Raw genomic sequence first — 26,163 nt, 5'->3', positions numbered from 1 at the left:
ATTTCTGATATTTTATTGTTAATCATCTGGACCTCTTTTTGCAGCTTTTGAACTATTTCCAATGCTGTATCGATCTTGTTTGATTGCTCTTGTAGTACTTCCCTGACTTCTTCCTTGTTTTTCTCCACCCCTTTTTGGAACATTTGTTTCAATATCATTCTTCTGAATTACTTCTCAGGCAATCCAAAAGCTGCTCTTCTTCTTCTAGAAAGCCTTTGTCTGTCTCCAGTTCATTTGTCTCAGCTACTCTTTTCTATTTATGGACATTTTTTGATATATTTTGTCATTTCCAGTAGTTGTATGGATTTTTAATGCTTAAATGGATGTTTGTTGCTGTGTTATTAAGCTTACTGGGTGTCTCCTGGTGGATATGTTCAGGAGATAGGCTTCTCTTTGTGCATGTAATGCTTAGCAGGTGTTGTTGGCTCTTGTCTCAATGGGGGAATATTAAGGGGTATGCTTTTAGCTTGGCTATATGGCCTTGATTGCTGACTCTTCTTGGGTAACGTACAGAGAAAAAGCTCCCACCTCCAGGAAATATGTGTGATCAAAAGTAGAGGCAATATGAAAGCAGAGACAAAAACCACCTCTTTGAAACAAAAATAAAACTGGCCAACTGGCCAGTCACCTTACTACACTGGTAGTGTGTGTACACCATAGAAGCTTCCAGTAGTGAGTGGAGGTGTCCACTTGCCCAGGACACTCTTATAGTCACCGTTGTAAAGGTATGCAGATAGATATTGAGAAGTTAATGGGAACAAGACTGTTTACTAATTTGGTCTCTGAAGGTCAGTTATGTATCTGTGTGTGTACAGTGTATTTCTTGAAATAGTTGTCTTTTTATGTTGGGGTTTTACAGATTGTTCAAATGGCTTGCCTGTCAGGCGAAACCTGCTTCTTTTCTTACTGGGTAAAGGGTCCCACACAAGTTAACTTTAGGGCTCGGACCTACTGGAAGAAGTCAAAGGCAGCAGCCAAAGCATTTGCCCTTGGACCAAGGGGTTCTTCCTCTCTGTGCCATGAGGAAGCTGTGGTCTCAACACAGGACATTTGGTGGTGAGAGGGGTGTGTGTGTGTGCACCCACCTGCCTGAAGACATCTGGGCTAGGCAAAGAAAGAGTGACAGGAAAGAGGAAGAAAAAAATGTGAAGAATCCCACACACCTCCTTTCCAATTGTCACTGCACTCCTTTAATCACTGGTTCCTGGTGCAAGTCTGGCTGTAGTCCTGCCCTCTAACCTCCACCTGGGCAAGATGGCCACTGAGGAAGGTCCAATTTCTTGGCCAATTTCTAAATTGCAATATTTTCCTTTATACTGTGATTTTTCCACTGGTGGTTGTGGGAAACTGATACCCTGACACTTATGCTAGATCCAGAGCTCTGGTGCTGTTTTGTGAGGGAAGCAGCTTTTGGTTTTCAGTCCCTCCCCCATGGAGCCTGTCCTACCTGGCTCTGCTCTGCCACCACCATACTGGAAGTTGACTAGGAAAATTGGAAGTTGTCAAAAATTAAATAGAACACATAACAATAAATATTCTCTACATCATTGAGTTGAAATGCCATTTTGAATCAGACGATCATATGCCAGGAAAGACAAATTGAAGAGCAATAATGGTATAACATTCATCACCACAAAGAAAATTTCAAGATCTATTTTGAAGTACAATTCTGTCTATAATAGGATAGTACCCACATGTCTAAAAGAAAAACCAGTTAATAACATTATTATTCAACTTTATGCATCAACCACTGAAATGTGTGATGATGAACTTGAAGAATTCTACCAACTTCTAAAGTCTGAAATTGGAGATGCAGGGCTTGATGGCTGATTAGGGAGATGCATGGTACAGACCTATGCCAGCAATAAAAGAAAATAACAAATGAAGCAAGTTCATGGGATGGTCCCAGAACTCTGAATTACATTTATAAAGGAAAATTTAGAAAGGTCAAAGGCTTTCAGTCAGTGGAATTTGTAGCAAAAGCAAGAAAGGTAGTGTTTTCTTATAGCTGGCTCCAAGCCAGTTCCCGGAGTAGGCATCTAGGGGCTGACAGAGCAGGTGAAGGATGAGAGGAGTGCTCCAACAGCAGAGGTCTGACCAATTATCTGAGATAAAGGTGTGGGCACTCTTTTTTTGTTGTTGTTCATTGTTCCCTCGCTGTCTGTACATCTCCACTCTGGTTACTAGAGGGGGTGCCTGAGTAAGTAAACACCCTCCAACTACCTGAGGATTCTACTATGCACATGCATGGATCTGCCCAGTGATGGACACTGTGCACAAAATCTAAGATGAGGAAAGGCACAGTATTAAACTAAATGGTCTCCCAAAACAACAAAAGCTGGCCCTAAAGTGTGTATCACTGAAAAAAAGGTCCTGAAGATGGGCTGTGGAATGGGAGAGAGAGAGACTGAAAAGGAAACAGGCCAAAAATTAAATCCTAAGATATGTCATAAGGAGCAAAGTAACATCTTGAAATTTCTCGGGCAGCCTTGAAGGCAAGAAGCTAACAGAGAGGCGCTAAAGTCATAATCATATTTAGCTACAGATTTTTCCCCTTCCTTTATTTAATGTGATTATAAACTGTAGTACCCAATCTGTTTTTTTGACTTTTACTGTTTTGTTTTTTGGTCCCCCTTTTACCTTCAGGAGGCTCTTTCTTTCCCTACATTGCCCAAGGAAAGACAGCAATTGTGGTCATATTATCAGGCTGCAATCACACCCTGTCAAATCCCACCATACAGGCAAGTGCCAATACCAACTTCTATACAGCAGATAAAAAATTAACACCTGCTAGAGTTACTCAGTTGAGTAATAAGAAAAGTCAAAAAGGAAGCCCTCTGGATCACATCTATCTGAAGGCATTCAGAAAGCTCAAAAATGCATCAAAATACATTAATCTAATTATTGAAAACACCCAATTATTGAAGATGCCCAAGAAACAACTGACAATTTTGGCATATTTCCAGAAAAAAGACAGAGTAACTGAGACAAATGAGCTGTATGGAGACTTAGACTTCCCATTGGAAGGAGGGCAGGTTTTGGAATTACCTGAGAAGGAATTTGGGAGAATAATATTGAAGTGCATCTAAACACTCCACAGAGTGAGAAAAATAAAAGAAGAAGTCAGAAAAGCATTACAGTAACAATCTAATAAGATAGATACAGCATTGGAACATTAAAAACCAGCAAAGAGCAGTCCAAACAATTAACATTAACAATCTGCGGTACTCAGATGATACAACCTTGCTTGCTGAAAGTGAAGAGGACTTAAAACATTTACTGATGAAGATTAAAGAGCACAGCCTTCAGTATGGATTACATCTCAATGTCAAGAAAACAAAAATCCTCACCACTGAACCAATAAAAAACATTCTTATCAGTGGAGAAAAGATTGAAGTTGTCAAGGACTTCATTCTTCTTGAATCAACTATCACCACTCATGGAAGCCGCAGTCAAGAGATCAAATGATGTATTGCATTGGGCAAATCTGCTGCAAAAGACCTTTTTAAAGTATTAAAGATCAAAGATGTCAGCTTGAGGACTGAGGTGCACCTGACCTAAGCCATGGTATTTTCAACAACCTCATATGCAAGCAAAAGATGGACAGTGAATAAGGAAGACTGTAGAAGAATTGATGCCTTTGAGTTATGGTGTTGAAGGAGAATATTGAAAGTGCTATGGGCTGCTAACAGAACCAATGGATCCATTTTGGAATAAGTACAGCCAGAGTGCTCCTTAGAGGCCAAGAGGGCCAAACATCGTCTCTGATACTTTGGACATATTGTCAGGAGGGACCAGTCGCTGGAGAAGGATATCATGTTTGGTAAGGTGGAGGGTCAGAGAACAAGATGAAGATACCGTAGCGAGATGGACTGGCCAAGTGGCAGCATTGATGGACTCAAGCGCCAAAAACGTAGTAAGGTTGGCCTAGGATCGGGCAGTGTTTCATTCTGCTGTGCATAAGGTTGCTATGGTTCAGTAACTAACAACAACAACAACTGATCTCTCAGCAGAACTATGCAGGCAAGAAGGCAATGGAGTGACATATATAAAACCCTGAAAGAAAAAACTGCCAACCACGAATTGTCTACCCAGCAAAGCTGTCAGTCAAATATGATGGTGTAATAAAAACATTCCCAGATAAACAGAAGCTGAGAAATTTTGTTAAAGCCAACCCAGTACTTCAAAACATCCTAAAGGGAGTTCTTTGTACTGAGAAATAACAACAACAGACAATAACCAGGGATTGACATATGTGGCAGCACCACCTGGAACTCAATCAACAGGATCAAAGGAAGAGTCCAGAACAGAACAAAACTATAAGATTGAATTCAGAGGACCTGGGAGGTCAGTTTATGATCACAACAATTTCAGTGTAAAGGAAGGTAAAAATATAGGAACAGAGACCCAGGTGGTAAGGAGGTCAGGTAGATTGTGGATAAAATAAATGATTTTAAATGGAAGAAAAAGTTCACAGAATATAGGGTAACCTAAAAAAAAATTAATATTTCACAATGTATGAAAGTCTGAAATTGATAAAACATGCAATTAAGATGTATTGATAATTACTGGTGATTGGAATGAGAAGGTTGGAAGCAAAGAGGTATGGTCAGTAGTTGGAACATATGGCCTTGATGATAGAAAGAATGCTGGATATCGCATGATAGAATTGTGCAATACCAATGACTTCATTGCAGATATGTTTTTCAAACACAATAAAAGGTGACTTTCACATGTAGCTCACCAGACGGAATACACAGGAATAAAACTATTTCTTTGGCAAGAGTCCATGAAGAAGCTCAATATCTTCACTCAAACCAAGGCCAGGGGCCAACTGTAGAGCAAATCATCAATTGTTCAAATACAAGTTCAGGCTGAAGTTAAAAAAAAATTAAAACAAGTCCATGAAAGCCTAAATATGGCCCTGAAACTATACCACCTGAATTTAGTGACCATTTCAAGAACAGATTTGATGCATTATACACTAGTGATCAAAGATAAGAAGCACTGTGAAATGACATCAAGAACATCATATAGAAAGAAAGCAAAAAGTCATTAAAAAGACACATGAAAAATTTATTTTATAAAAAGCATAGGTACAAGGTCGGTACCTATGAGTTGGAGACTAATGATATCCCAGCTGTTTGAGTTTTCCAACATGGTATTCCATTCGATAATCCTTGATAGCAATCACCATTCCTCCCTATCTTCAAGGCCCTCAAAAACCAGGATTCTAAAAATGTTACAATGTCTCACAAAATTCACAAGAAATGTTTCATGCAATTGTGGAGGCTGGAAAGTGCCAAATCCATAATTCAGACATCAATCTGGAGGAATTTTCTTGAGCACATAGTCTCACAAGTTGAAGAACCCAAATTGGCAAGACAATGACAGGCTGTTAATTCATGAGACTCTGAGAGCTAGTGACCAGGTCAGATGATGGGCTGAAAGTATTGTGCACTGGAGGTCAGACATAATGAGCCAGAAGTCTGATCCAGGGCTAGAGAGTAATCTTGTCCAAAGCACTTTTGTAAATTGGAATCAGTCCATGCCCCCAAGGAAAATGAAAGGTGCTGATCTAAGCCACAGTAAAGTGGAGGCATCCTTAATCCTTAATTCCATTGTAATCTTTACTTACTTTGTGTTATTGCATTTATGTGCCATCAAGTCAGTTCTGACTCATGACTCTGCAAAGTAATTCCAAGCATCCTTGGATTTCAGTCAAGTGCTTATCCTACAGTACTAAACCCAGAGTTCTACTTTACTCCCTAGCCTCATCTTAGTCTTTATTCCTTAGTAACTCATTTCTAAATAGGTCCATATTCATAAGAAGTGAGGTTTGGATTTACAATGCATGATAAAATGAAGACATTTGGCTAGAAGAGTCATATAATGAGCTGCCCTGCAACAGAAAGTAAAGAAAAGACAAAAATTATGTCACAAGAGACTCTGAAATTTGCTCTTCAGCATAGAGATGCTAAAGCAAATGGAAGAAATGAGAAAGTCAAAGAGCTGAATAGAAAATTTCAAAAGACAGATAAACAAGAGAAAATCAATTATGATGAAATGTCAAAGACCTGGAATAGAAAATCAAAAGGGATGAAACTTTCAGCATTTCTCAAGATAAAAGAAATGAAGAAAAATTCCATCAACTTGCAATATTGAAGGATTGTGTGGGCTAAATGAAGTCCTTGTATGGTACTGTAAGGTTAAACACTTTATTGCTAATCACAAGGTTGGTGATTCAAACCCACCAGTCACTGTTAGGAAACCTTATACAGGGTTGCTAGGAATTGGAACAAACTCAAGGGCACTTAACAACAAAAATGTGGGCATAATATTGAATGATGTAGACACCAAGAAGCCACAGTATTTTCAACATCCTCATATGTGAAAGCTGGACAATGAATAAGGGAGACACTAGAAGAACTGATGCATTTGCATTATGGTGCTGATGAAGAATATTGAAAATTCCATGGACTTTTAGAAAAACAAACAAATCTGTGTTGGAAGAAGTATAGCGAATATGTTCCTAAGAAGCCAGGATGGTAAGACTTTATCTCTCATACTTTGGACATGTTATCAGGAGAGACCAGTTCCTGAGAAAGGGCATCATGTCTCATCAAATGAAGGGTCAGTGAAAAAAAAGGGAATTGACACAGTGGCAGTTGCAATGGACTCAAATAAAACAACAATTGTGAAGACAGGGCAGGACCAGACAGTGTTTTATTCTATTGTACTATGAATCAGAACCAACTTGATGGCACTTAACAACAACAACAACAACTTATTGTCTAGCTTTCCCATTTTAGTAGGCTACTGAGAATATCACAGTCTTGTCTCTTTAGTCTTCAAAATGACTTCTCTACTTTTTAACACTTTAAAGAGATATTTTCCAGTTCATTATCTCATAGCACCACACCAGGACTCCAAACACTAACACCATAGCTAATGAATTTTAGACATAAACACTGGAATATGATAACATTCTTTTTATAAAAAGATAACTCTATTTATGCTGATGTACATGGACCAGGCAGTATTTCATTTTGTTATGCATAGGGTCACTATGATTTGGAGCTGCCTATATGGCACCTAACATCAATAGCAACAATGATATCCAAAATTTATCACTAAAGGAATAAATCAAGGTGTACAATAATGTATATCCTTATTTAAGGTTTTCAAAAACAAAGCTGAAGGGCTGGTATAAGGGATAGAAGAAATTGATAATATTTTTACTCACTGCTATTTCTTCTTTTAAATTTTATTGTATGTGCATGCATTAATTTTTAATTGAAGATTTCAGACTCAAAATAGGACTGTGTATATATCCTACAGTTGGATAACTTTCAAAGGGAAGAGATGTAACTAGTAAATATTTTGTGTGTGTGTATGTCTATCTTTTTGCTTTAGTCTGACCATTTCATTCCCTAAAATCCCCATGGCACTGAATCTGAAGTTCACTTGACCAGAAAAGAGATTGGGTCATTGAAATCACCACAACGGTCCTGACAGGAGCCTACTTGCTCTCAAACTTTGAAAGACTTCTTCATGGCAGGATTAGCAACCCTTCAGTCTTACAGTGAATTAATTCTCTATTAGGTCCGTAGTCTGAACCAGGGGTCTAAACTCCCAGCAAGGCCCATCTTCAGAATATGAAAGACACTTTGCCCTGAAATTACTTGAATGAAAGCATTGTTTCTCTTCCTTTTTGAATATGAAGAGGCAAATATTCAGGCAGATGGAAAGCAGGGAAACACTTCAGACCCTTATCATCACATCACTGTCATCTTGCTCCAACGTTCGCAACAACGAGGCTTTGTTGAAACAGAGTAACATCAAAGAAGCTTTGAAGGTAAATGGCAGTCCTCCAGCAAAATCCTCAGATCAAATACACCTCTCCCCTAACTAGATTGTTCATCTTTGAGCTCCTCCTAACAGACATATAAATACTGATCGACTCTATTCACTGGTCAACACACTCAGTCTCCTGCTCCTCCATACAGGACACTGATCTCCAGGTGACCCACAGCCATGAGGACTCTTGCCCTGCTTTCTGCCATTCTCCTGCTGGTCCTTCTGGCCCAGGCTGACCCACTCACAGAAACAGTTGATGTGGAGCCATTCCAAGATGAGTCTGGAATAGAGGACCAAGATGTGGAAGTCTCTTTTACAGAAGACAAACGCTCAGCCCAAGTTGCTTCAGGTGAGATCAGTGTGCTATAGGGGGATCCTACTCCTCTGTGTCTCAAGTTACCCATGGAATCATTAGAAAACAAATGCATTAGAGATAGAGACTGGTCTTCACTAAAGAATTTGGTTCCATTACATATGCTAATGAAACTCTGAACCTTCAGCTAGGACAACGGCAGTAGGCCTATTAGAAGATCTGATAATACATGGAGGCTATGCTTGACATAAGGATAATATTATAAGGCATGGGAGTAGTGTGCAAATGATAGACTGGGATAGGGGAACTTTGACCCTGCAATTTCAACATATAACCAGCAAGGTTTCTATTGACTTATGACAAAATGAAAATTCTATCCATGCTAATAGGGCATGTATTATGTCTATTTAAGTAGACATAAGGCTCCTAATCACATCGCCATTAGTCTGGCTTGACCTCTCCCTCCTTCCTTGCTCACTGTACCTGCCACTCCTATTCTTATGACAAGAACCATCTGCTATTGCACAATCTAAACCTGTATTTATCTGTAGCATCGTGTTAATATGTGCAATATCAGAATGTGTTTCTAATCCTATGTGGCAACATTTCCTATTTAGTATACTTACCTCTAGCTACCCTATTATGGTTGATCATTACTGTGGGCCTTAGATTAATAAATATGGTACATCCACTGAACCCAACATGTAAGTTGTTCATGATCCTCTGCTTATAACACACTCCTGAATGAACCGTCAATACCAAATGCTTTCTCTGATTCACCAGACCTGACAAGGAGACGTACCTGCTACTGCAGAAGTGGATTTTGCCGTGTCAGAGAAAATCACATCGGGAACTGTGGGTTTGGTAATCTTGCTCTAAAACGGTGCTGCCGCAAAGACAAAAAAAGCTCATAAACTGTTTAGAAATCTTTAAGAAGATTGCTGTTAATCTTTGTAACTTATTCTTCACTTCCTTTCTTTATCCCAAATAAAATCTTTTCAGCAAGTTCTGTATGTGTGTTTTGCAAAAAAATTTAAGGTATATTAATCTGACCTCATTAAAATGCATCTCTACTTCTCAGGAAAGCCACCGCTCTCCTTCCAAATAGTTGGAGTATTCCTATTGAATAGGCCCATATCTACATTTATAAAACTTTGTGTATTTTTTTTTTTTTTGTTACCTTTTATTGTGAATTGAGTGAAGGTTTATAGAGATCATTCTTTTTTGTTTGTTTGTTTCTCATTATTTTGTTTTAATGGGTCCTAAATGAGCTCTGGTAGCGTAGCGGTTATGAATCGGGCTGCGAACCATAAGGCCAGCAGTTTGAAACTACCAGCCGCTCCGCGGGAGAAAGATGAGGAGTTCTGCTCCTGTAAAGATTTACAGCCTCGGAAACCCTGTACAGGGTCGCTATGGGTCGGAACAGACTCGACGGCACTTAACAACAACAACAACAACAACAATATTCCATGACAAAATTTTGGTCAAGTTGTTTCCATTGAAAAAGTACTGATTCTAAACACTGATAAAACTGCCACACACAAAAAAACAACAAATGGTCCACATAATGTTCTTTTCCTTCTGAAGGTTTTAAGGTGAATTACTGCCATTAACCAGTCATTTGCTATTAAACGTAAATGGCCCATTGAGACAAACAGTTCTGAGACTGTTCTTCCACCACTGATTAAGAGTGGAGTGGCAGGTGTTAAAGGTAATATGCATTTAGCCTTATGAGTTTTCTGAGCAGACTGGGAGACTTTGCCAGCTCTAGCACCTGTTTTGTATGTCTACTGCCTTAATGACACACAGAAACAGTCTGTCTCATATCACGGACAGCAAAATGACCCAGAGGAGGGAGGGTAGTCTGAGAAGCTGTCAACACACATAGGCTTGCCAGAAACCATGTCAATTTCAACTTCATCACCAGACTTCAAGAATTTGGGGCCATCTTCTAACTTCTTATCAGACTGGTGGTCATTCTCCTTAAGCACAGCAATCTTGCAAGCAATGTGAGCTGTGTGACAATCCAGCACAGGTGCATATCCAGTACTGATTTATCCTGGAAGGTTCAGGATGATCACCTATGCCGTGAACTCAGATGTTCCCATTGGTGGTTTTTTTGCTGTCACCAGCAATATTACCTAGGCGAACATCTTTGACAGAGATGTTCTTTACGCTGAAACCTATATTGTCCCCAGGCAGAGCTTCACTCAAAGTCTCATGATGCATTTCAACAGATTTTATTTCAGTGGTAACACTGACTGGAGAAAAGTGACCAGCATGCCTGGTTTGAGAACACCAGTCTCTGCTCTGCCCATAGAGACAGTGACAATACCACTAGCTTTGTAGACATCCTAGAGAGGCAGATGCAGGGGCTGGTCAGTTGGATGAGTTGGTGGCAGGATGCAATCCAGAGTTTAAGCAATGTGGTTCCCCTGGCATTGTCATCCTTAAGGGTGACTACCCATTCCTTGAACTATCCCTTGAATTATCTGCAACTTTAGGTGTTCCATGTTAGCACTTGGCTCCAACTTATCATCACCATTCCAACCAGAAATTAGCACAAAGGCTACTGCATCAGTGTTGTAGCCAATTTTCTTAATGTAGGTGCTGACTTCCTAAACTATTTTTTCATATCTCTTCTGGCTGTAGGGTGGCTCAGTGGAACCCATTTTATTAACACCAAAAATTAGCTGTTTCAAACTCAGTGTGTAAGCCAGTAGCACATGCTCAGGGGTCTGAACATTCTTAGAGATACCAGCTTCAAGTTCTCCATCACCAGCAGCAACAATCAAGACAGCATAGTCAGCCTGTGAGGTTCCAGTAATCATGTTTTTGATAAAGTCTCTGTGTCCTGAGGCATTGATGGTGGTCACATAGTACTTGCTGGTCTCATATTCCCACAGAGGGTTATCAATGGTGATGTCTTGCTCACATTCAGCTTTCAGTTTAGACCCAGGCATACTTGAAGGAGCCCTTCCCCAGCTCAGCAGCTTCCTTCTCACATGTTTCGATGGTTCTTTTGTCGATTCCACCACATTTGTAGATCAAGTGACCAGTAGTGGTTGATTTGTAGGAATCGACGTGCCCAATAACAATGATGTTGATATGAGTCTTTTCCTTTCCCATTTTGGCTTAGGTTTTGTGATGGTGTTCACCATCCCCTGTATTCTGGAGGCTAACTCATTGAGAAAAAATGAAGATCATTAGTTTTACATTCAACTAATTATACACTTTTGTTTCATATCAATGGTTATAATCCCCTATACGTGACAGCCATTAAAACCCCTCTCTCTCCATGACTCTCATGTACATTCCACCCTCCATCCCACCCCTTCTCAACTTTGCATTAGGTAAATGTTGCTCTTTTGATCTTGATATTTTAGTCATTCCATGGTGAGCTTACTAGTATTACTAAGCCCCCCGCCCCCTATATAACTATCTACTGCTTGACTGAAAATTAGGTCACAAGGGTGAGTTTGATTCTAGACCTGAAGAGTGGGTGAAGGTCATATTCTTGGGTTCCTCCAGTCTTTTTCTGACCAGTAATCCCTGTCTTTTTCAATTTTCATTTGAATTTGTTCATTTTCTTCCACTCTATCTTGGACCTCCAATATCATCCCTTTCAGAGTAGTTGGTAGTGGCAATTAGGCATTATCTAGTTCTTCTAGCCTCAGAGTCTTGGTGTTCATATATTCCATTGGTCCATTGAACAAGTTGATTCTAAGCAGCTTCAAGTTTTCATCACTCTTCTTTCTTCCACACATGGAGAGACCACGAATAGTTGTACCCTAGATGGTTGATGAAGAGTTTCTAAGATCCCAGTGCTGAGAGTGCTCAGGAAGGGATGGGCTGCATTATAAGTTGCCATATGTGATGTAGACAAGTATGACTTCTCAATCTGTGTAAGATGGAGGAAGGCACATAGACACAAAGCTCTTGGCACCAAAAAGAGCACCCCTAAATTTTCTTACTCAGGAACAGGCCCCCAGATTAGTAGCACAATACCCCAATTCATTGTCCCTTTCCTAAACTCAGAAGCCTGACAACCAGGTGCAGAAGCACATTCCTCAAGCTTTACCCTTATATAGTAGGCAGGGAGTTGGGAAGGATAGCAATAAAAGCTGTGTCTCCCTCCAGAGGTTTTTTAATCCTTTTTAATACCATGCTAAGTTATTCAGCGGTGTGTGTTAATGCACCAGACTACAAAGACCTTTGAACTGCAAGGTCGGCAGTACAAGCTCACCAGTCACTCCTCTGAAACCCTATGAAGGGTCGCTACAGATCAGAATCAATTCGATGGCACTTAACAACAACAAGTCATTTTTAAGGGAAATGAGAGGTCACATAAACTGCATTTCAGAAATGCTGTGGTAATGGCATTTGCACTATGGGTTAGTGTGCTGGTCTGCAAAGTTGTCTTGAACTGCAAGGTCAGCTGATCAAGCTCACCAGCTGTTTCTCGGAAGTCCTATACAGGGTCACTGTGGGTCAGATCCGACTTGATGGCACTTATTTTACAACAACATTATAACTGATGCTATTTTCTCTGGTAGTGTAGTGGTTACGAATCTGGCTGCGAACCACAAGGTCAGCAGTTTGAAACTACCAGCTCTTCCATAGGAGAAAGAAGAGGCTTTCTGCTCCCGTAAAGATTTACAGCTTCGGAAACCCCGTACAGGGTCACTCTAAGTTGGAACCTACTCCAAGGCACATAACCACCAAGAAAAAAAGCAAAAAACATTGACACATTTTGTGGGCTATTTTTTTGTAACACACTTATAAAAGTTTATCAGACTTTTAATACGTTTTACTTTTTTTGCTAAGATCCACATAACATGGTGAGGAAATTGTGTTCTGTCTCGTCTCACCAGTTTCGCAAATTTTTACGCAAAAAATAATGGATACCTTGAATTTACCTTATGTTTAATTAAAATCAGTTATTTCTCTAACAACAACTTAACTTGAAGTCTTTTCAATACTTAACATGTCCTTTGATAATTACATACTACCTTGGAATCTTTTATCGATATTAATAAAGTCATAAATTATTTGTGGTAATTAGCAACATGTGATCTGGGTTTCGTGTCTGGCTCTAATAACTGCTTGTGTATTATTACCCTTGGATATAACATTAACATCCTATGACCTTCAATATGCTCCTATATAAAAGTACTAAAATATTACTTCTCCTTTTTTTAGCATGAATACAGCCTGGTGTTATTTCACAAAAATATTACTAATTGAATAACTACAATACCCCAGGTTGTCTTCTCAGCATATATAGAAACATTTACTATACAAACAATATGTATTGATTACCAAGTACTTTTCTTCTTGAATTAGAATAATCAGAATGACTATATTAAAGAGATGTTGTCATTCACCCTTTTTATATAGTTGTAGAAATGAACATCAAAGTCAGCTTTTCAAAACTACCAGCTGTGTCATAGGAGAATGATGAGGCTTTCTGCTCCAGTAAAGATTTACAGCCTCAGAAGCGCTATAGAGATTCGCTATCAGTCAGAACTGACTCCATGGCACACTACCACCTCCAACAACAAAAATAGCAACAACTAAGATAATGGATCAATCATTGAAAATGGAATTATTTCTTTACATTCGCAAGGTTACTGTTTGTGATTATGTTTGGGGAAAGATTATGGCATAAAAGAATGGGTCAAAGGGGAGAATTAACCACATAGAGTTTCCCTGTTATCCCCAAATCACTTGATGTTCCTGTGATTTAGTAGTGCTAACCAAGGTCATGTTCTCTATGTATTTTATGAGCATCTATATGTGCTGTCCATATGTCAAAACAAGAGGAATCATAATAACCCTTCACATTCCACATCTGATTGAATAAATGCTATCCACAGTATGATTTTGTCTAAGCCATCTTTCTACACTTTCATTGAATCAGAACTTTTTTTCAAAAGATAAATGATTATTCCTGGGAGTAATCCCATTTTAATGCTATAAAAGTAGAACCGATTCTTTGTAGTCAGGTTATATTTGTAGGGTAGGACTTGTAGGTCAAGGAAAAGCATTGCCACCTTAGAGGATGGAGTAGGTGGAATCGATAGACAGTTCTGATTCAGTGCAGAAAAGTATTGGAATAGAGAAACATCAAAGACTTTGAGGGCAGCAGGAAGCCCTCCAGAACAATCCTTAGATCAAATACACACCTCCCCTAACTAGACTGTTCATCTTTGAGCCTCCTCCTGACACATAAATACCGGTCAACTTTATTCACTGACTAACACACTCAGGCTCCTGTTCCTCCATATAGCATGCTGATTTCCAGGTGACAGTCATGTGGACTCTTGCCTTCCTTGCTGCCATTCTTCTGCTGGCTCTTTTGACTCAAGCTGAGCCACTGAGAGAAACAGCTGATGAGGATCCAGCCCAAGATGAACCTGGAGCAGAGGACCAGGAAGTGGAAGTCTCTTTTGGAGAAGAAAATGCTCAGCCCAAAATGCTTCAGGTGAGATCAATATGCTATAGTGGGTTCCAACTTCACTTGCACCTTACCCATGAAATTTGTTAGAAAACAAATTGATTGGACATAGAGACTCTTCAAAGGCACTGTCTTCACTAAAGGATTTGTTTCTATAACATAAGCATATGAAACTCAGCACCTTCAGCTAGGGAGATGACAGTAGTCTTATTAGAGGGTCTGCTAATACATGGAAGCTATATTGGTGTGGCACTGTGGGTTAATGTGCCAGACTGCAAAGCCATTTGAACTGTAAGGTCGGCAGTTCAAGCTCACCAGCTGCTCCTTGGAAACCCTTTACAGCGTCACTATGTGTCAGAACCTACTCCACAGCACTTCACAAGAACAACAACATACTTACATGGGAGTCCTGGTGTGGCACTGTGGGTTAATGCACTGGACTGCAAAGTCAGTTCCAACCACAAGGTCAATGATTCAAGCTTACCAGTCACTCCTCAAAAATCCTACTCAGGGTCACTATGGGTTGGAACTGACTCGATGGCTCTTAACAACAATATACTTAACATGGAGTCTGGTGAGGTGCTGTGGGATAAGTACTGGACTTCTAATTACAAAGTTGGCAGTTGAAATCCACCAATCACTCCTCAGAACCCTATACAGGGTCACTATGAGCCAGAACCAACTAGATGGCAATAACAACATCAATAACATATTTCATATGGAGTCCTGGTGTGTTGCTGTAGGATTATTTACAACTAGGATGGTGATTCAACCACCAGCCATTCTTTGGAAACTCTGCATGCGATTGCTATGAATCAGAACCAACATGAATCAACTTAAGAACAAAACACTTAACAAAGGGATAAGTATATGACATAGAATGAGGTAGAAGCTTTAATGTTGAGATCAATATTATAGGATAGGGAAGTAGGATGTAAATGATACACTGGGAAACTGTGATCCTGCATTACCAACCTATAACTGGTAAGGTTTCTGTTATTTATGACGAAAGTGTAAATTATAACCATCCTAAAGACAGGCATTATGTCTATTGTAAGTGGACACAAGGTTCCTTGACATATTTTTATTGATCTGTATATCCCTCGTCTCCCCTCCTTGCTCACTGTGCCTGACACTTCTCCTCTTTACCAGAACTTCACATAAGAACCATCTGCTATTTTTAAATCAAAAGCTGTGCTTAACTTTTGTTATTGTTGTTGTTAAGTGCCATTGAGTTGGTTCCAGCCCATAGCGACCCTGTATAAGAGGTTTCCAAGGAGCGGCTGGTGAGCTTGAACTGCCAACTGAGCAGTTCAAACAACTTTGCAGTCCAGCACATCAGCCCACAGCACCACACCAGAACTCTGTACTTACCTTTCTAAGGAGCATCTGACTCATAATGATCCTGTAAAAGTTTCCAGAAGCTGCTGGTGTGTTTGAACTGTCAACCTTGCAGTTAGCAGTCCACTGCTTATCCTATAACGCCATACCAGGCCCAATATTACAGTTGGTTTCAAGTCCTGTGTGGCCAATATTGTCTATTTATACTTACTCCTAGTTACCATATTAGGTTGATCATTACTGTGGCCCTTAGTTTAGTAAATATGATGTATCCACTGAACCCACAATGTAAGTTGTCCCAGATGCTTTGCCAATCACCCACCCCTGACGCAATATTAAATGTCACATGCTTCCTCTGATTTTCCAGACGTGACAAGGACACACATCTGCTACTGTAGAATATTATTTTGTTTCTTTGGGGGAACATTGCTTTGGGACCTGCACGCACACTCCTATTGCCCAAAACCTTTGCTGCCGCTGAGCTTCAAAGTCAGAGACAAGAGTTGATAATTTGCTTTGAAGATCTATTAGAAAACTTATATTACTATTTGTAATCTATCCTTCATTTCCTTTTCCTATCCTAAATAAATTCAATCTCAAATGTTTTATGTGTGTTTTCAGAAGTTTTAAAGGTATATGAATATAAACTCATTAGAACACATCTCGTTGTTATTGTTGCTATTGTTAGGTGCCGTCATGTTGATCCTGGTTCATAGTGAATTGATGCACCACATACACTGCCCGATCCTGCACAGACCTCACTATCACTGCTATGTTTGATTAAGCCAATTGCTACTGCCACTGTGCCAATCCATCTCATTGGGATCTTTCTCCCCTTCTCCAACCCCCCACTCCCCCCACTCCTCACCCTCGCTTCTCAAGAATAATGTCCTTCTCTAGGGAATGGCCCCTCTTGAGAATATACACAAAGTATGGGAGACAAAGTCTGGCCATCCTGGTTTCTAAAGAGCATTCTGGATGTACTTCTTCCAACAGAGATTCATTTGTTCTCCTGGCAGTCCATGGTACCTTCAATATTCTTCTCTAACACCATAGCTCAACTGCATTAGTTCTTCTACAGTCTTTTTTATTCAATGTCCAACCTTCACATGCATGTGTTGTTGTTGTTATGTGCCATTGAATCAGTGCCAAGTCCAACGATAACAAAATAAAATAAGAAATAAGCATTAATGTGTTACAAGAAAAGACATAAAAAGAAAATCTGCAAGAACATCAAGATTATATGGCAAAATTACACCATATTTCATCCAGGAATTTAGAGAGGGCAGAGTTTCAGATTGTAAAAGACAGAATCCAAATTATATCTTTTGCTGGTTTATTTCTTCTGTGCCAATCTTATTCTGAGGGACAGAGTGGTAAATATCTTCAGTGGTAACAGAGTCGAGTGATATATTTTAGTGGAGAAAGAATGGAGCAAGTGGGAAGAGAAAATGATAAGGAACAAAATTATGAATAAAGCAAAAAACCCAATAGTTCAAAATATCACCTTCAAAATATATTCTTTGCTTAGGGAGATAGTGAAAGTTTAGTAGTAGAATTCTCATCTTTCATGTGTGAGACCTGGGTTTGATTATTTACCAGTGCACCTCATAGGCAGCCACCACTTGTCTGTCAGTGGAGTGTAGGTGTTACCGTGATACTGCACTGGCTTCAGTGGAGCTCCCAAATTGAGGCAGACTAGGAAGAAAGGCCTGCCAATCTACTTCATAAAATCTTGCAATGAAAACTCTATGGATCACAGCAGTCCAGTCTGGGCAGTATGATATTTCATTCCATTGTTCATGGTGTCACTATAACTTAGGGGCCAACTTTTTGGCATTTGACAAAGTAACAAAATTTGCTTTAAGACCTTTAATAAACCATTGTTGTTGCTGTTATGTGCCGTGGAGTCGGTTCCGACTCATAGCGACCATGTACAGGGTTTCTGAGGCTGTAAATATTTACGGGAGCAGAATGCCTCATCTTTCTCCCGCAGAACAGCTGGTAGTTTCAAACTGCTGACCTTGCGGTTCGCAGCCCGATTCTTAACCACTACACTACCAGAGCTCTCTTTAGTAAACCATATAAGTTGTAAATTTCTTCAGAATGTATAAAATCATGTACTTTTTAGTCAATAAAAAAGAATATTAAAATTGTTGAATATTACTGAAAATTATTTTTTTCAATAAAAGGATAAAAATAAATAAATACAAACATCAGTTTGCTCTATTGCTTTTTTTACACTCTTCTTACACACACGTTCTTCTTGTTTAAAAACTCTCTCCTTGTCCAAATTCTTGTTTCAAACCCTTGCACTGTGTCTGACTTGAAGCTTGAAGCTTTTACGATATTGAACATGCCATTTTACTTCTAATGTTCTAACTTGGAACATTTTTTAATTTAAGATCTTGTATCTTGTATCAATACTGAGCTTACCAATGTCATAAACTACTTATGGTATTTGAAAATACAACAAGTAGGTTTCATATCTAGTATAGCTGCTTGCCATTTACCTTTGAATACAACATTTAAATTCTATGAGTGTAAATATCTTATTGTGTAAGATAAGAGTATTATTGTAGAATTTCAATTTATTTAAGCATTAATATAGACTATTGTGGCTTCATACAATTGAATTACTACTATATACCAAATAATGTTCTGTGGACATACAAAAACATTTATGGTACTAATAACAGTTAATATTTATAGATTATTAAGCTGCTCCATGGAAACCCTATACAGGGTCACTATGATTCAGGACTGAATCCACAGCAATTAGCAAAAACAATATTATAATTAGTTGTGAAAATGACCCTACTAAATACATATTGTCATTAACCATTTTTATAAAGATGGGAAAATGGATCTTTGAGTGGTTAAATACCTCCATCAAATCACAAAAGATTAAACATTAGAACTCATGTAAAATTCGATAAACTTACCACTATAATATAATCTTAATTGTTCTGAATTCCAGAGGACTAAATACATATAGAATCCTAACGTGGTGCTGTAGGAGCTCTGGTAGCGTAGCAGTTACAAATCGGGCTGCTATCCTCAAGGTCAGCTGTTTGAAACTACCAGGTGTTCTGTGAGAGAAAGATGAGGCTTTCTGCTCCGGTAAAGATTTACAGCCTGGGAAACCCTATACAGGGTGGCTATGAGTCAGAACTGACTCAATGGCATATAACAACAACAATGTGGTGTTGTAGAATAAATACTGGATGACTAACCAAAAGGTTGGCAATCTAAACCTAATAGTAGCCCCTAGGCAACCCTATATGGGGTTGATATAAGTTGGAACAGACTCAAAGTTACTTAACAACAACAACAAATACATAACATAATGGAGTGAGGCTATTTGCATTCTCAGCACAGAACATTTCAGCTGTTAATTCTCAATAGATATTGGCTGGTTGGATTTCCTGCATTGGGATTTTGTATGTTGTTTGTGTTCTTAGGTGCAATTGAGTTTGTTCTTACTCCTACTGATCCTATCTTTGTACAACAGAATGAAACAGTGCTGTGTCCTATACCCTCCTTATACTTTTTTGCTATGTTTTAAGCCTTTGTTGAAGACAGTGTCAATCCATCTCATTGAAGGGCTTCTGCTCTAGTAGTGTAGTGGTTACAAGTCGGGCTGCTAGGCTCAAGGTCAGCTGTTCAAAACTATCAGATATTCAACCACAGAAAGATGAGGCTTTCTGCTCCCATAATGATTTACAGCCTCAGAAACCCTGTGCAGGGTGGCCATGACTTGGAAATGACTCCACAGCACACTACTGCCACCACCACTTTACCAAGCATGATGTCCTTCTCCAGGAACAGTTCTCTCCTGATAACATGACCAATGCCCATTTAAATAGCATTCTAGCTGCTCTACATTTTCCAAGACTAATTATTATTATTTTAAGTTTATATTGTGAATTGAGTGATGGTTTACAGGGCAGATCATCAGTTTTACATTCAACAAATAATATACATTGCTTCATTATAATGATTACAATCCCCTCCATGTACTATCAGTTAACAGTATTTCTCTCTTTTTAATTTAGCTGCTTTTTTTTTTAAACACTCAGGCCTATATAATAATTTAAACCACCAAAGGGCACATTCTGCAAGTCGGCCTCCTGGCCACCAGCTCTCAGTTCCTCTCTTTTCATGAATCTATAGTCCTCAGCTCTTCCCTCTCTCCATGTTCCCATCTCTTGTATCGCTGCTTCTCTGGATAAGGCCCTGCCTTCCACTTGCACTCTTCTCCCTTGATGGTCCTAGCGTCATCTGTTTCTAATCTGTAAATTTAATTATTCCACCATTTTTTGTTACAAAATATCTACCTTTACAATTATGACAGTAGAAATTAGTCATGATAACAATTACTCACTATTGAATCATAAGAATCTTATCCCCATCTCTTTTAACCAGACCCATCTACATAAGATGAAAACTATTTAGTGGAAACTCTATCTTCCCCCACACTCTTAAACTAAACTCCCTCTTGAAACCTTGAAAGCCAGTCACTTCATGCCTTTATCACACCCTCACTTTAGGTAGCCAGTGTCTACTTGCCTGTCCCTATCTACTCTGCATACAGAGGGGATAGCATTGATATTTTTCCTTTTCTGTTGGTATTTTGAGCTACTACCTCCAAGAGTATAGGTCAAGTTCATCAAATTGTAGTGATTTACCCTAGTTTATTTTACCAAATATTTTTTTGTTTTGTTTTTACCTTCCTCTAGTCAGATTCCAAGGAGCTTTGGTAGCAGAGTTGTTACGAATCAGGCTGCGAACCTTAAAGTTAGCAGTTAGAAACTACCAGTTGTTCCCTGGGAGAATGATGAGGCTTTCTGCTCCCGTAAAGATTTCCAGCATAGGAAACCCTCTACAGTGTCACTATGAGTCAAAACTGACTCCACGGCACATAACCACCACCACCAGTCAGGTTCTGATTATCTAGCCATAGAGGCTAGGTCAAATGGGTACTATCTGCAGGTTTGGGTGTTCTTGTGTGTCTCCTCTAACTTCATATCAGCTGTATGATTCACTCCCAGCTCTAGCCCTCTGTGGCTATGTCCTTGTCCATGGGCTCAAGTGTCCTCAGGTCTCACCACACTTTGGACCAACCAGCCCTTCTTCTCTCTCTCATATCCAGGTCAATGGGAGTCTACGTGGTTGAACTCAGACTAATTATTTAATATTCCTCTCCAAGAACATAATTAAAAGGCATCAATTCTGCTTTTTTACTTCCTAATTAATTGTCTCCACCACTCATCTGTCAATTTGACACACTGTAGTAACTTGCATGTTGCTGTGATTTTGGAAGCTATGTCACCAGTATTTTAAATACCAGTAGGGTCACACATTATGGATAGGTTTCAGGAAAGTTTCCAGACTAAGACAGACTAGAAAGAAAATAAGTAAACTACTTCTAAATGTCTGACCACTTAAAACTTTATGAATAGTGATAGAACATTATCATATATAATACCAGAGACTAAAACAATATGAATACCACCAGGATATTATCAAACACAGTGCCAGAAGATGAGACTTTTAGGTTGGAAGACACTAAAAATATGCCTCCTCAAGTGAGTTGACTATGATGATGTCAATGGAGTAAAGATTTTGGCACTTCCAGTTGCTGGTAGGGCACAACTCAAAATGAGGAGAAAACTGTAAATATCCATTAATAAGCATGACATGGTATGGACGAAGTATAACTAGGAAAATTGGAAGTTATCAAAAATTAAATAGAACACATAACAATAAATATTCTCTACATCAGTGTGTTGAAATGCCATTTTGAATCAGATGATCATATCCTAGGAAAAATAAATTGAAGAAGAATGGTGTAACATTCATCACCACAAAGAAAATTTTAAGATCTATTTTGAAGTACAATGCTGTTTCATATGCCTAAAAGAAAGACCAGTTAATAGCATTATTATTCAACTTTATACATCAACCATTAAAGTGAGTGATGATGAACTTGAAGAATTCTACCAATTTCTAAAGTCTGAAATTGGAGAGGTGGGGCTTGTTAGCTGATTAGGGAAAAGCACAGTACAGACCTCTGTCAGGAATAGCACAGAATAACAGATGAAGCAGATTCAGAGGGTGGTCCCAGAACTCTGGACTGACATATAAAGGGATATTTAGAAAGGTTGAAGGCTTTCAACCGGTGGAATTTGTAGCAGAAACAAGAAAGGTAGTGTTTTCTTATAGCTGGCTCCAAGCTAGCTCCAGGACTGGCCACCCTGGGCCTAACAGAGCAAATGAAGAATGAGAAGAGTGCTCCAAAGCAGATGTCTGACCAATCATCGGAGATAAAGGTGTGGGCACTCTTTTTTCTCTCTCTCTGTTCATTGGTGTCTTACTGTCTGCATACCTCCACTCTGGTGAACAGCAGGGATACCTGATCAAAGGAACACCCCCTACCCCCTGAGGGTTCTACTATGTACATGCATGGATCTGCCCAGCAATGGACACTGTGCACAGAATCTAAGATGGGGAAAGACATGGCTTTAAACTGAACCGTCTTCCAAAACAACTACAGCTGGCCCTAAACTGTTTATCACTGAAAAAAAAGTCCTGAAAAGGGACTGTGGAGTGGGAGAGAGACAGACTGAAAAGGAAACATGCCTAAAATTAAATCCTGAGTTATGTTACAAGGAGCAAAGTAACATCTTGAAATTTCTCAGGTGGCTTTGAAGGCAAGAAGCTGAGAGAGGGGTGCTAAAATCATACTCATATTTTGCTACGGATTTTTCCCCCTCTTCCCTTTTATGCACTTATAGACTATAGTACCCAATCTGGGTTTTTTTAGCTGTTGCTGTTTTGTTTTTTGGTCCCCCTATTACCTTCAGAGAACTCTTTCTCTCCCTACATTATCCAAGAAGAGAGAGCAATTGAGGACATATAGCCAAGCTGCAATCACACCCTGTGAAATTCCACCATCCAAGCAAGAGCCAATCCTAGCTGCTATAAACCAGATAGACAGCCAACACCTGCTACAGTTACTTTGAGTTGAGTAGTAAGAAAAGTGAAAAAGGAAGCCCATCTCTGGATCACATCTACCTGAAGGCAATCAGAAAGCTCAATAATGTATCAACACACATTCATCTAAATATTGAAAACACCTAATTATTAAAGATGCCCAAGAAACAACTGAACATTTTGGCACATGTTCAGAAAAAAAGATAGAATAACTAAGACAAATTAGCTGGAGGTAGACCTAGAATTCCCATTGGAAGGATAGCAGGCTTTGGAATTACCTGATAAGGAATTTGGGAGAATGATATTCTCCCAAATGAATGCATCCAATGCTCCACAGAAGGTTTGAGAAAAATACAGAAAAACTTAGGAAGGTGCTCCAGGAACAATCAAATAAGATAGATACACCATTGGAAACATTTCAAAACCTGCAAAAAGAGGTCCAAACAATTAATAATAAAATATTAGATATGAACAGTACACTGAAAGGAAAAAGGAATATAATTGAAAAGACAGAAACCAGAACTAGCGAGATGGAAGACAAATCTTTCATTACTCCTAAGATAGAAGAGCAAGGGGGAAAAATGACACAAAAATCTGAAGGAAGTCTAAGATTCATGTGGGACAACATGAAAAGGAATAACTTAAGAATTATTGGTGTTCTGAAACAGGAAGAATCATACCAGTCCACAGAGGAGATAGTTGAAGAGCTGCTGGAAGAAAAATTCTCTCACATCCTGAAAAACAAAAGGATAAGCATTCAAGAAGCTCAGTGAATTGCAGGAAGGATAGAATCCAAAAGAAAATCACCAAGACATACCATAATCAAGCTCTCCAATATCAAAGATAAGGACAGAATCCTGAAAACAGCTAGGGTAAAGAAAAGTGTTACTTACAAAGGCAGACAAATAAGATTAATCTCTGATCTCTCAGCAGAAACCATGCAGGCAAGAAGGCAATAGGGAGACATATATAAAATCCTAAAAGAAAAAAAAACTGCCAACTGAGAATTGTCTACCCAGCAAAGCTGTCAGTCAAATATGATTGTGTAATAAAAACATTCCCAGATAAACAGAAGCTAAAGGATTTTGTCAAAGCCAACCCAGTATTTTAAAAGATCCTAAAGAGAGTTCTTTGTACTGAGAACCAACAACAGACAATAAACAGGGATTGGCATATGTGGCAGCACCACCTGGAACTCAATTGACACGATGGAAGGAAGAGTCCAGAACAGAACAAAACTATAAGAACGAATTCAGAGGATCTGGGAGGTCAGTTTTTTATCACAACAATTACAGTGTGAAGGAAGGTAAAAACATAGGAACAGAGATCCAGGTGGTGAGGAGGTCAGGTAGATTGCAGATAAAATAAACTGTTTTAAATTGAGGAAAATGTTCATAGAATATAGGGTAACCTCAAAGAAAATTAATACTTCGCAATGTACAAAAGTCTGAACTTTGATCAAACATGCAATTAAGATGTATTGATAATTACTGGTGATTGGAATGAGAAGGTTGGAAGGGTCAGTAGTTGGAAAATATGGCCTTGGTGATAGAAATGATGTTGGAGAAGGCATGATAGACTTGTGCAAGACCAATGTCTTCACTGGAAATACGTTTTCAAACACCATAAAAGTTGACTTTACACATATAGCTCACTAAATGGAAAACATGGGAATAAAATTGACGATTTCTGTGGGAAGAGTCATGAAAAAGCTCAGTATCCTCACTCAAAACAAGCCCAGGGGACAACTGTGGAACAGATCATCAATTGCTCAAATACAAGTTCAGGCTGAAGGCGAAAAAAATTAAAACAAGTACATGAGAGCCAAAATATGGCCCTGAAAATATACCACCTGAATTTAGTGACCATTTCAAGAACAGATTTGATGCATTATACACCAATGATCAAAGACCAGAAGCACTGTAAAATGACATCAATAACATTATACAGAAAGAAAGCAAAAGGTCATTAAAAAGATACACAAATAATTTATTTTAGAAAAATCATAGGCACAAGGTTGGTACCTATTGGACATTAAAGATATCCCGGATGTTTGAGTTTTCCAAGATGGTATACCACTTTATAATCATAGACATCAATCACCATTCTTCCCTTCCCTCAAATCCCTCAAATCTAAAACGTATTGCAATAAATGTCTCACAAAATTCACAAGAAATGGTTCATGCAATTGTGGAGGCTGGAAAGTGCCAAATCTGTAATTCAGACATCAGTCTGGAGGAATTTTCTTGACCCCATAGTCTCATGAGTTGAAGAACCCAAATCGACAAGACAGATGGCAGACAGGCTGCTGATTCATGAGACTGTGAGAGCTAGTGAACCAGGTCAGATGATGGGCTGAAAGTATTGTGCACTGGAGGTCAGACATAATGAGCCAGATGCCTGATCCAGGGCTAGAGGTTGTCCAAAGGAGTTTTGTAAATGAGAGTCAGTCCATGCCCCCAAGGGAAATGAAAGGTGCTGATCTGAGCCACAGTAAAGTGGAGTCATCCTTAATCCTTAATTCCACTGTAATCTTTACTTACTTTTTGTGTGTTGTTAAGTGCCATCAAGTCAGTTCTGACTCATACTGACCCTGCATAGGGCTTCCAAGGATCAGCTGGTGGGTTTGAAACACCAACCTTGTGGTTCACAGTCTAGTAATTATCCCACAGCACCACACCAGGAGTTCTACTTTAATCCCTACCCTCATCTTAATCTTTACTCCGTAGGAACTCATTTCAAAATAGGTCCATAATCATGAGTAGAGAGACTTGGATTTACAATGCATCACAAAATGAAGAAAGTTGTCTAAAAGGGTCAATGTAAACAATGAGCTGCCCTGTAACAGAAAGTAAAGAAAAGACTAAAATTATGTCTCTTCTGACTCTGAAATTGACAGTTCAGCATGGAGATGCTAAAGCAAATGGAAGAAATGAGAAAATCAAAGAGCTGAACAGAAAATGTCAAAAGACAGATAAAGAAGAGAAAATCAATTATAATAAAATGTCAAAGACCTGGAGTTAGAAAATCAAAAACTCTCAGCATTTCTCAAGCTAAAAGAAATGAAGATAAATTCAATCCTCAACTTGCAATATTGAAAGACTCTGTGGACAAAATGAAGAACTAGTATGGCACTGTAAGGATAAACACTTGATGGCTAATCAAAAGGTTGGTGATTCAAACCCACCAG

General features: G+C 39.0%; 1 protein-coding gene and 1 pseudogene across 1 annotated transcript; one reads left to right on the top strand and one right to left on the bottom strand.

Moving 5' to 3' along the window:
- The first annotated feature begins 8,037 nt into the window (after window positions 1-8,037).
- Window positions 8,038-9,087, top strand: DEFA4 (defensin, alpha 4, corticostatin). Its single transcript, XM_006864421.1, has 2 exons — window positions 8,038-8,209; window positions 8,957-9,087. The coding sequence occupies exons 1-2, from the start codon at window positions 8,038-8,040 to the stop codon at window positions 9,085-9,087; spliced, it is 303 nt and encodes a 100-aa protein (XP_006864483.1).
- Window positions 9,088-9,250: 163 nt separating this feature from the next.
- LOC102836462 lies at window positions 9,251-11,302 on the bottom strand (annotated as a pseudogene).
- Window positions 11,303-26,163: the final 14,861 nt, after the last annotated feature.

The sequence above is a fragment of the Chrysochloris asiatica genome, unplaced genomic scaffold (assembly GCF_000296735.1).
Source record: "Chrysochloris asiatica unplaced genomic scaffold, ChrAsi1.0 scaffold00064, whole genome shotgun sequence".
Classification (NCBI taxonomy): Eukaryota; Metazoa; Chordata; class Mammalia; order Afrosoricida; family Chrysochloridae; genus Chrysochloris; species Chrysochloris asiatica.
Note: the sequence above shows the minus strand (reverse complement) of the source record. Positions and strands in the feature narration are given on the sequence as shown.

Bases quoted from the DNA above. Each gene is read 5' to 3' on its own strand.
- DEFA4 (XM_006864421.1), top strand. From the start codon at position 8,038: ATGAGGACTCTTGCCCTGCTTTCTGCCATTCTCCTGCTGGTCCTTCTG. The intron at 8,210-8,956 runs GTGAGATCAGTG...CTGATTCACCAG, and splicing joins CTCAGCCCAAGTTGCTTCAG to ACCTGACAAGGAGACGTACC.